General features: G+C 45.6%; 1 protein-coding gene across 12 annotated transcripts in view; it reads right to left on the reverse strand.

Moving 5' to 3' along the window:
* Positions 1-12,386, reverse strand: part of alg9 (ALG9 alpha-1,2-mannosyltransferase) — a 253,304-nt gene that overhangs the window by 210,957 nt on the left and 29,961 nt on the right. For 9 of the 12 annotated variants that reach the window (XR_011343620.1, XR_011343619.1, XR_011343621.1 and 6 more), the window contains 3 exons: positions 7,271-7,359; positions 3,164-3,299; positions 1,679-1,766 (listed from right to left, as the gene is read on the reverse strand). Coding sequence is in view for 9 of the 12 variants with exons in the window: in XM_069895966.1 (XP_069752067.1) it covers positions 1,679-1,766; positions 3,164-3,299; positions 7,271-7,359 (313 nt within the window). In the remaining 3 variants the exon portion in view is untranslated. Of the gene's footprint in view, positions 1-1,678; positions 1,767-3,163; positions 3,300-7,270; positions 7,360-7,977; positions 9,006-9,161; positions 9,182-12,386 lie in introns of those variants that run through there. The other 3 variants (XM_069895971.1, XM_069895972.1, XM_069895973.1) reach the window with 3 other exon arrangements.

The raw sequence follows: 12,386 nt of genomic DNA on the forward strand, positions 1-12,386 counted from the left end.
TGGTTTTGGGGTCCTTTAGGTTCGTAACACAACTTATTGCATTCAATTCTGGTCACCTCATTATAGGAAGAATGTGCAAGTTAATGGAGAGGGTGCAGAAGAGATTTATCAGGATGTTTCCTGGATTGGAGAACGTGTCTCATGTGGCAAGGTTATTAGAGTGAGGGCTTTATTCTTTGGAGTGAAGATGAGAGGAAAAAATAGAGATCTATAATATTATGAGAGATACTGTAGGTGAATGGCTAGCACATTTTTCCCAGGGTGACAGAAGCAAATACTGGAGGAAATCTGTATAAGATGAGAGGAAGAACGATTAGGGGAAATGTCAAAGGTTACTTTTTTTAAAAGAATAAAGTATGCCTGGAATGCATTGCCAGGGGTGGTGGTAGAGGTAGGTGAAATAGGGGTATTTAAAAGACCATTATAGAGGCACAGAGGGTTATGAGTGAGGGAGGAAAGGTTTAGATATTTGAGTAGGTTGCTATTGGTTGTCACGACATTATGGGCCAAAGGGCATGTCCTAAGCAGTAATATTGGATGTTAACTAATCAAGGGCATTTGGAGAACAGTCACTACTGTAATTTGGGAAATGTAACTCACAATATGTGCACTGCAAACTCCAACTGGCAGCAAGGGACACAGGTCTGTTCTTCTAATGTTGAGAGGTGAACATTTCCAGTGAGAATTCAATTTGAGGTCACAAGACATTCTGTGACAAGAGCTCTCCAAATATAAAATAGGCTCTAAAGTTCTCTCCTGGTCCATCACCCTTTTCCAGTGTCAGTGAATCCAAAATTTGAGGGCATAGGTCAGGGGTGGCCAATTTGTTCAAGAGCCACATACCATAAACTTCAAATGTTTGAGAGGTGCAAGACAAAAGAAAATATATATATATATATATATACACATTTTTACTCTTACATGCACATTTTGATACAAAAATATATAAGTATTAAGTACATGTACATTATTCATGTATGTAGTTTTTAACCTGCTAATTTGTATGGGTTTCAATAATCAAAATGTATACTAAATATACTTGTGTAATAATTGAATTTTGAGGGCCAATTTTTAGGGTAAAATGTAGGGGTTTGATTGTTACACAAGCACAGCTTTTGACTGTGGCAAGTTCGAGACTCACTTGAGATGTCAGGAGCTCCGATGGATGGTGAGTGGCAGAGGCCTAGGTGAAAGTCCATGGTTGGGACGTTGGGAACTCCAGTGGATGGATAGCTCGAGTGTTGGGAGCTCTGATGGGCGAGCAGCCAGGGCGGTCGGTAGCCGGGTGGTCGGGACATTGGGAGCTTGGACGGGCATTAGACCTGAATCACGCTTACACTCTGCTAATCCCACTACCCATGACACTGCCACAATCACGATTGCAAGCCACGCCCACTAACACTGCACAGCCAAAATACCTCCACGAGACACACATTCATTTCAAAGAGCCGCATGTGGCTTGCGAGCCGTAGTTTGGCCACACCTGCGATAGGTTTAGGTTAAAGGGGATAGATTTAAAGTGATATTTGGGACACTGTCGCACAGAGGGTAGTGGATGTGTGCTATAATTAGCCAGAGGAAGGGGTGGAAGCAGGGACATTATGTTCAAAATGCACATGGACAGGAAACATTTGAAGGGATGTGGGATGAATGTAGGCATCTTCCTATCTGCACCTACCAAAAACAGCAGCAAAGCCACAAATGTCCACGTAATAAAACTCTGGAACTTCCTTCTCAGAACCAGCAAATCAAAGGCTATCGGCAACCTAGATTGCAAGAGAAAAACAAATTGATGGATTACCTTCCATAAAATCTGTCCGAAAAAAAGACAAAATAATCACAGTAAGATTCAAGACAATAAAGACTTAACTAGTTTTTATTTACAAAATTAAATCCAATTTTTTCTGGGAAAAAATTAAGTGATGCGCTTGTTTCATTTTTCAGAACATTTTGGAAAGGTCACAGAAGAGATTGGCTGGGACGCCACCTGGATTGGGGGTACGAACTATTAGGAGAGGTTGGACAAACTTGAGATGTTTTCTCTGAAGCTTTGGAGGCTGAGGGAAGACCTGCTAGAAGTTTCTAAAATAATGAGAGGCTTGGACAGGATGAAGAGCCAGATATAACTGTTAATCTTGGGGCTGTATGGTTAGTGTAGCTGTTTCAGTGGCAACAATCAGGACAAGGTTCTAATGCCGTGCTGTCTGTAAGGAGCTTGTACGTTCTCTCAGTGTCTGTGTGGGTTTCCAGCAAGTGCTCCAGTTTCCTTTCATCCTTCAAAATGTATTGGGGATGAGAGGTTAATTGGGTGTAACTGGGCAGCACGGACTTGTGAGCCAGAAGGGCCTGTTACCGTGCTGCATGTCAAAATCTTTTTTTAAAATAAAATTTTAAATTTTAAAACATTTAAAATTAAAATGCTAACGATGTGCATTTAAGGTAGTTGGGGGAAATTTTACAGAGATTTGAGGCAAGTTCTTTTTACTTATGGGTGCCTAGAACACACTTCTGGGGAGGTTTCATAGAGACCTACAGCATGCAAACAGGCCTATCAGTACACCTTCTTCATGCTGACCAAGCTAGTCCTATTTGCCATGGTTTGGCCCTTTTCTTTTCCATGTACCCGTTCAAATGACTTGAGTTGTGGATGCAAAAACAACAATGTTTAACTGGGATTTCAACAGGCATATGAATGTCCAAAGTGAATGAAGAAATGTAGACAATGAATATTATAGTCATGGACGAGAGTTAAAACCATACAGGGAAAGTTTAAAGTAAATGTGCAGAGCAAGTGTTTTTTACCCAGAGAGTGATGGGTGCTTGGAACAGGCTGTGGGGAGTAGTGGTGGAAGTATATATGATAGTAGCATTTAAGAGGCTTCTAGACAGACACATGAATATGCAGGGGTCAAAGGGATATGGCTCATGTGGAAGCAGCAGAGTTTTAGTTCAATGTGGGCATCATATTGGGCACAGACATTGTGGGTCAAAGGACCTGATCCTGTGCTACTGTTCTCTGTTTCATACTTGAAGGGGGAACAAAACAGAAGAGCTAGTACAGGCATAGGGAGCACCTGGTCATCATTCAACAATCTCCCTCACTCCCCCGGTATGAACAGTTGCATTAATGACACATCATCTTCACTTCTAAATGTCCGCTTACCCAAGAGCAGCACTGAAGGGCCATCCCACAATGGCTCCAGCAGCCACTCCCAATACAGCCACAGCGTTCTGATTCATGAACCAACCAGTCTCAGCAATCAGTGTGGTGTACATACAAAAACTGCTGGGGAGAAATGCTGAAACAGAGACATATGTTGAGTCATTATCAATCCTGGCACTCATGGCTGTAAAATGTGACAATATGGAGCAGGCAAATTAAGCTGCCAATAACGGCACCTCTTAAACCCAGGTAACACAAATCTTCCATTCTCCAAAATTATATCCGCGAGTTTGACATTCAGCCTCATTTCTGGTGTGGCTGTTGTCACAAATGTATTTACATCAGTGGAGTTAGAGGAGTGCCTTTACTCCTATGTATACAGTCATATGGTTTCCATGAGACATCTGCTGAGGGTAACATGCCCAGGTCCTGATCTCTGTGGATAATTCACTCCGAACCATGTCTCTAAATTGCTGCCAAAATTGTTTTCGAATTCTTCTACTTTCTTCGGTCAAGACTATGGACCTCAGAGGGACAGTTCCCCAACACCAGCCTCCACACACCTCATTCCCAAAGTTCCCCCCTTTGCACATCCCCACAAATATCCCCTCTCCCCCTTACTCACACACCCCTGTTGGTGAGAGATAAGACAGCACATGATGATTCAACTGCTGGGTGAAATTCCTGATAATTCTTCCTCCCACTGACGCAGAACTACCATTACAACCTAAACCCAGCGCACACGGACACATCCTCCACCTAGAAACTGAACACAGCGGTATAGTACAGGCCCTTCAACCCACCAGCTGTGCTGATCATGATGGTAATCTAATCATATCCCTCGTCCGTGCCTGTCTAAATGGCTCATAAATGCTAAGAAACCTGCTCCCACCACTACCCTTGACAACATGTTCCAGACACACACCCCTCTCTGTGCCTCACAAATCAACTATAAACTTCTCCCCTTCATCTTGAACCTATTCACCGTCATATTTGACATTTCCACTTTGAATAAAAAGAGTGTATCTGTGTCTCTCATAATTTTATAAACTTCCATCATACCTCCGCTCAACCTCTGACTGTACTGAAAAACAACCAAAGGTTGGCCAATCTCTCCTTGTAGCTGTTGCTTTTCAATCCATGTCTCTAAATTGCTGCCAAAATTGTTTTCGAATTCTTCTACTTTCTTCGGTCAAGACTATGGACCTCAGAGGGACAGTTCCCCAACACCAGCCTCCACACACCTCATTCCCAAAGTTCCCCCCTTTGCACATCCCCACAAATATCCCCTCCTGATCCTGATCCTGGAGAACCTCTTCTGCACCCTCTTCAAAGCTTCCACATCCTTCCTGTATTGCAGTAATCTAAAATGCACAGGACTCTAAATGCAGCCTCACCTAAGTTTAATACATGACTTGTGACATAGAAACATGGAAACATAGAAGATAGGAGCAGGAGTAGGTCATTCGACCCTTCGAGCCTGCTCCGCCATTCAACGAGATCATGGCTGATCTTAAAGTTCAGTACCCCATCCCCGCCTTCTCTCCGTAACCTTTAATACCCTTATACTGAAGAAATAGATCTAATTCCCTCTTAAATAGATTTAATGAACCTGCCTCTACTGCCCTCTGTGGCAATGAATTCCACAGATTCACCACCCTCTGGGTATAGAAATTCCTCCTCATCTCGGTCCTAAATGGTTTGCCTATTATCCTCAAACCATGGCCCCAGGTTCTGGATTTTCCCATCCTTGGAAACATCCCATCTGCATCCATTCTGTCCAGTCCTGCCAGAATTTTATAGGTCTCTATGAGATCCCCTCTCAATCTTCTAAACTCCAGCGAGTACAATCCCAATTTGCGCAATCTTTCCTCATGTTATTCCTGCCATTCCAGGTATCAGCCTGGTGAATCGCCTCTGCACTCCCTCCATTGCAAGAACATCCTTCCTTAGATAAGGTGACCAAAACTGCACACAATACTCCAGGTGGGGTCTCACCAAGGCCCTGAACAGCTGCAGTAAGGTATCCTTGTTCCTATACTCAAACCCTCTTGATATGAAGGCCAACATACCATTTGCCTTTTTAACCGCCTGCTGTACCTGCATGCTCGCCTTCAGAGACTGATGTACAAGTACCCCTAGGTCTCTCTGCACTTCCCCATCTCTTAATCAATTGCCATTCAAATAGTAATCTGCCCTCCGGTTTGTATTACCAAAGTGGATCACCTCACATTTATCTACATTGTAGTGCATTTGCCATGGATCTGCCCAGTCCCTCAATTTATCCAAATCACACTGGAGCTTCCTGACCCCCTCTTCCGTGCACACAACCCCTCCTAGCCTTAGTGTCATCTGCAAATTTGGAGATATTACATCCAATCCCCTCATCCAGATCATTAATGTAAATTGTGAACAGCTGGGGTCCCAGTACAGATCCCTGTGGCACCCCACTGGTCACCGCCTGCCACTCAAAAAACGAGCCATTTATCCCAACTCTCTGTCTTCTACCTGCCAGCCAGTTCTCAATCCACATCAATACTTTGCCCCCAATCCCATGAGCCTTGATTTTGGAAGCCAGTCATTTATGCGGGACCTTATCGAAGGCCTTTTGGAAGTCCAGGTACACCACATCCACTGGCTCTCCCCCATCTATTTTACCTGTCACCATCTCAAAGAATTCCAACAGATTTGTCAAGCATGATTTACCTTTTGTAAATCCATGTTGACTCCGTCCGATCCCTTCTCTGCTAGTCATATGCTCCGCTATTACATCCTTAATAATGGATTCCATCATTTTGCCCACTACTGATGTAAGGCTCACCGGCCTATAATTCCCCGCTTTTTCTCTACCCCCCTTTTTAAATAGTGGGGTAACATTAGCTATCCTCCAATCCATGGGTACTGATCCTGAGTCTATCAAGTTCTGGAAAATAATTCTTAAAGCATCTGCTATCTGAATGGCCACTTCCTTAAGTACCCTAGGATGCAGATTATCAGGCCCTTGGGATTTATCTGCCTTCAATCCCATCAATTTCCCCAAGACCATGTCCTTAAAGATACTGATTTCTTTCAGTTCCTCCCTTGCATTAGTCTCTATGTTTCCCAACATCCTTGGGAGGTTATTTGTATCCTCTCTTGTAAAAACAGAACTAAAGTAAGAATTTAATTGGTCTGCCATTTCCTTATTCCCCATTATATATTCCCCTGATTCCGACTGCAAGGGACCTACTCTGGATTTCACCAATCTTTTCCTCTTGACATATTTATAAAAGCTTTTGCAGTCAGTTTTTATATTTGCCGCAAGCTTACTTTTGTAATTTAGTTTTGCTCTCTTGATTAATCCCTTCGTCCTCCTTTGGTGCATCTTGAACTGCTCCCAGTCTTCGGTTGTCAACTTTTACACTCAACGCCCCAATCGAAGTTAAGCTTTCCATATACCTTCCTTACCATCCAGTGCTGCCATTTCAGGGACCTGTGCTGGAGATCCCTCTGATCATCAATGGGCCCAACAGTCTGGACATTTATTGTATATTCGCTTTCACTTGACCTCCCAAAGTACAACATCTCACACTTGTCCTGATTAAATTCCAAATGTCATTTTATCACCTAAATGTCCAACTGATCTATAACCTGCTTTAACTCAGTATTTGATGACCTGACAGAGGGCCAGGCCCAAAACTCTGGTTACCCTTTATTTTCCATGGATGCTGCATGACCTGCTAAGTTTTTCCAGCATGTTGGTATGTTGCAAAATTCCTTACTTTGTCCTTGAGTGATCCTGCCTTTTCCAGGGCTACCCTCTTGCTTTTTAATGCAATCTAAAATGTCATGGAATTCTCCTTATTCCTATGCACCGAACATTTCATGGCTCATTTTATCCCTTCTGATTCCTCGCTTTCATCCTCTCCTGCTTCTTTTATATTCCTCATAGACTTGCGCAATTTCACTTTCTTCAACGTTGCATGCGCTCAGTGACAGAACAGAATAATGAGCATCTTACCTCTCAAATTCTAATTATGAAAGCAACAAGTTGTTTTTCCAATTTTCAATTGACCCTGTCCAAACCTGGATTAATGTTGTCGATCTAAACAAGACTTCTTCACTTACCAGCAGCTGAACAGAACATTCCAGTACTCAAAACCAAGAACGCCAACATTATACGTCCTACATGGAGTCCAAACTTCTTGCAGACGGCTCTAAAATGTAACCAGGAAATCCACTTTAGCAATAAGTGCAGAGAAAAATAAACAATGCACGTCCAGTGATTACCAATCCATTGACATAATTCAAGATTCAATTTATTGTTATGTAATAAAAACAGACATATTACAAAAAATTGTTTTTGCATTAGCAGAAATTGCCTGAAGCGCCTCTTAGAGCCAGAGAAAAAGAAGCAAAAGAGAGTTCCGCATAATTATGTGGACATCACAAACAGTGGTGGCATTTATTGCCAACCCCATATTGGTCCTGAACCAGGAGTCCATGACATTGGTAGATTCACTCACAATCTTATATGATGTTCAGATTTCCACCCCGAAACAATATGAATGAACCAAATGGGATTTTACAAACATTCTGCTAGTTTAATAGTTACTATTTGCAATACGAGTTTTCTATCCCTAGTTGCTAAATTGAAAGGAATAAATGGGACAACATAGAGGGCCACTCATTTCTTCGACTTCACTATAATTTTCCCATGACATCACCATGTTCCTTGATGTCCAGAAGTTGATTGGTCTTCATGAGTGAGCCTGTGGATGCTCCCATCAACAATAGGTCTACTGTTTTGGATACTGTTGGTGTGGACAACCTACCAGGGATAAGTTGCTGTGGTCACACCTCTGGCACCGAGACTGGATCCTCAGCTCAGAAAGGAAGGAGGGAAAAGAGGAGAGCAGTAGTGATGGGAGATTCAATAGTTAGGGGGTCAGATAGGAGGTTCTCTGGGAGAAATTGAGAATTGTGATAGCCTGTTTCCTCCCTGGTGCCAGGATCCACAATATCTTGGATTGAGATCTTGGTATTTTTAGGGGGGTGAGCAGCCAGATGTCGTGGTCCATGTAGGGACCAATGACATGGGTAGGAAGGGTGAGGAGGTCCTGCAAAGAGAGTTGAAGGAGTTAGGTGCGAAGTTGAAGGACAGGATCTCCAGGATTGCAATCCCAGGTTTGCTACCTGTGCCTTGTGCTGGTGAAGCTAAAAATGAAAAGTTAATGCAGGTAAACATGTGGCTAATGAGATGGTGCAGGAGGGAGGGGTTTATGTTTCTGGATAATTGGACTCTGTTTCAGGGAAGATGGGACCCGTTCTGACAGGACAATTTGCACCTGAACTGGAGAGGACTAATATCCTTGCAGGTAGGTTTGCTTGTGCTACTCTGTGGGTTTAAAATAGATTGGCAGGGGAATGGGAACCAGAGTGTTAGAGCAGATAGTGAGGTGGAGGACGGTAAGGGTCATGCGAGGACTGCATGTACAGACAGAAATAAAAGGTTTGTATGTGATATAAATTTTCTCAGGTGTATTTATTTTCATATGAGGGGTATTGTCCGTAAGGCAGACGAGTTTAGGGCATGGATTAGCACATGGGATTACAACATTATTGCTATTAGTGAGACTTTGTTGCAGGAGGGGCAGCTCAATGTTCTGGGATTCCGTTATTTCAAACCTGATAGAGGGGGAGGGATGAAAAGGGGAGGAGTGGCATTGCTAGGGAAAATATTACAGCTGTGAGTGAGCTGAACCAACCAAATGACTTTATTGGAACTCTCTGAGAGCCTATCAGCACCACTCCCATGATCCTTGTCAGGACCATGGGATGCCCTCCCACCTACCAGGACCATTGTGATGTCATCCCAGTGCAAGCCTGCACCTCTGTGACCCGGTTTGCTTGTAGATCAGTGCAGCCCAATTCGTGACCACCCCCGCCCCCACCCCCCCCACCAGTGTTCAGAAGTGCCAAGTCCACAGTTTGTAAACAGTTCGTTTGTGAGGCCGACCTCTCTGCCATGGGGCTGGAACCATGGTTGGTTGAGGAGAAGGTATCCCAGTTTGAGGGGGTCGACCATGAATGTTTCCTGCCTACCCCCAATTTCCAAAAGGCCTGTAGTCCCATTGTGTTGTAACACCTCGTATGGACACTGAAGGGTGTCCGGTACGTGCCTCTCCTTATGAAGATGTACTCACATCCTTCAAGATCTTTCAGATGTAGGATTGACCTGGACCATGACGTGAGGTTGGTATGGGGCCAAGGTGCCCACCTTCTCAAACTCACATTAGCAGCACTGTAGGTGTTTCTTCCTGGCGGCGAGCCTGGCAAAACTCTGCCAGGACTGTCAGCAAGGCTCCATAGACAAGCTCACCAGAGGATGTGACTGAATTTTCCTTCAGTGCTGTGCAGATGCCAAGGACCACCCAAGACAGCTCATCCACCCAATATGGGCCTCGGAACCACTCCATGTGAACCATCTTCAAATGCCGATGGATCCCTTCATCAGGTCGTTAGGCTGAGGGTGGTAGGTCGTGTTGTGATGTAACTGGATCCCTAGGAACTATGCTAGCACCGCCCATAGGTCAGACATGAGCTATGCCCCTGTGTGACATGATAGTGGAAGGAAGGTTAAAACTGGCTATCCAGTTGGCGATGAAGCCCCAGCGCAGGATGTCGTGGAAATTTCCGAGAACGGGACAGCTTACAGCCATCTAGTGAACCTGTCCCCCATCATAAACAGGTAGGCAGAGCCTCTGGAAACTGGCAACAACCTGACGACATCCACGTAGACATGATCAAATCATCAGTGCATCGGCTGGAAGGACTGTAGAAGGGCTTTCACGTGCATCTGCACCTTGAATGTCTGACAGTACAGGCAAGTTCTAGGACCAGTTGAGTTGACGCCTGGATGGATGGTTGAGCCAATCCATGTAGCGTGCCAAATACTCAACGACTCCATGCAGGAACAATGGCCTAGGTTGGCCAATGGACATGTCACAGGGAAGTGTGGCTTTGGAAGGCCCAAAATGCATCAGCTATAACCCTGAGACTACAGTGTGGTAGACTGGTATCTCGCCTTCCTGCCGCTGGGCCACTGCGAGCAGTCTATAGTTGATTTGGAGTGCACAGGAAGGACAGACATACAGGACAGAGTGCCAGCCACAAGGTTGTTCTTGCCAGAAATGTGCTTGATAGGTGTTGTGTACTCTGAATACAAGAGGTGACGCTGCTGCCTTGCCGACCATGGGTCCGACACCTTGGCGAAGGCAAAAGTGAGGGGCATGTGATCGGTGAAGACAGTGAAGTCCTGTCCTTCAAGGAAATAGCAGAATTGGCAAATGGCGAGGTAGAGGGCTTGCAACTTCCTGTCAAATGCACTATACTTCTGCTCTGGGAGCAGCAGGTGTCTGCTGAAGAAAACGAGTGATCTCCAATGTCCGTCTGTCAGCTGTTTCAGGACGCCGCCAATGGCCATGTTGGATGCGTTGACTGTGAGGGGAGAGGGCATGTCAACGCAAGGATGCACTAGAAGGGTAGCATTGGCCAGAGTGTGTTTGGCCTGGCCAAAAGCTGCCATAGACTCCACGTCCCAGCTGAGTTCTTTGGTCTGACCAAATAACAGCTTGAAGAGGTCGCATGATCCTGGCAGCTGACGGCAGGAACCGATGGTAGTTGACCATCCCAATGAACTCCTGCAAACCTTTGACTTCATTTGGCTTGGTGAACTCATAAATGGCCTCAACCTTTGAAGGAAGAGGGACCGCCTCTTGTTGATCGATGCAGTGCCCAAGGAAATCGACGGCCATCAGGCTGAACCAACATTTTGCTGGGTTGATGGCTAGGCCATAGTCGCTTAGTCGCTGACAGAGCAGCTGCAGGTGTGTTAGGTGCTCCTGTTACAAATGTCTGGTGATGAGGATGCCATCCAGGTAGATAAAAACGAAATCCAGGCTGCGCCCCACCGAGTCCAAGACTCTGGAAAGTCTGTTGCATTTTTGTGGCTGAATGGCATGTGGAGGAACCGAAAAGGTCGAACAGTGATGAGGGCTGTCTTGGGGATATCGCTGGGGTGTACAGGGATCTGGTGGTACCACTGGACCATCAATTTTTGAGAAGCTCTTCACTCCATGTAGATTGGCTGTGAAGCCCTGGATGTGGGGAACCAGGTACCGGTCGGCTGTCACGACGTTGTTGAGCTGGCGATAGTCCTCACAAGGTCTTCATTCCCCCAGAAGACCAGCACCACGTGTAGGTGAGAGGGGCATGGGATGTCCAAGTGCCAAACAATTCCTTTCTTCATCTTCCTGAATTCTTCCTTGACAAGCCACAACTTGTTGGGAGGAAGCCTGCATGCCCAGGCATGTAGCGATGGTCAATGTGAGGGAACGTGGTGCTGGATGCAATGTTTCGGGACCGTGGTGGAGAACTGTGGCGTTATAATGGCCGGGAATCCTGCCAGGATTCTGGCAAACTCATTGCCCGATAAGATTACTGGGTCAACGTAAGGGGCTGGGAACTTGACTTGTAGAAGATCCTGGAATTGACCATTCAGTGCCCTTTCAGGTCCATCAGGAGGCAGTGGGCTTGAAGGAAGTCTGCCCCCAGTAGGGGCTGAGACACATCAGCCAAAGTGAAGGTCCAGGTAAAATGACAGGAGCCAAACTCGAGCGGGATGGTCCACACCCCATACATGCGTACGCTGCTACTGTTGGTGGCGGTGAGGGACAGTCCCGACTTTCCAGAGTGGGTGTCTTGGTTCGAGGGAGGAAAGACGTTAACCTCCACCCATGTCCTTGAGGAAATGCCGCCCTGAGTGCTGGTCCCATAGATAAAGGAGGCTATCTTGGCAGCTGACTGTCATAGCCATCAGCGACGGTCAACCCTAGAGTTTCCTCGCTGGGAGCAAGGTGAACAGCAGCGGTGGGCTCCAAAACCCCATTTCTGATGGTAGAAAAACCATCGCCCAAGGTTGAGTCTTCACCTGCTGCAGATGTCGCTAGCCTTCTCGATGGAGCAGGAGAGAGACGAGTCACTGGGTGTGACGAAGCAACTAGGTCAACGGATGCCCCACTACATTGCTTGGCATGCCACAGGACGTCCAGATGGGCTGCTAACCTGCTGAAGTAATCGTCCGTGAGGAGTAGGCTGATGTCTTCCAGCATCTGTTCGAAAAAATCTGCTCAAACAGTAAGCAGGGCCTGTGGCTGTCCATTAACACCAGCATGTCATTCTT

Source organism: Narcine bancroftii, chromosome 8, assembly GCF_036971445.1.
Source record: "Narcine bancroftii isolate sNarBan1 chromosome 8, sNarBan1.hap1, whole genome shotgun sequence".
In the NCBI taxonomy this organism is placed as follows: Eukaryota; Metazoa; Chordata; class Chondrichthyes; order Torpediniformes; family Narcinidae; genus Narcine; species Narcine bancroftii.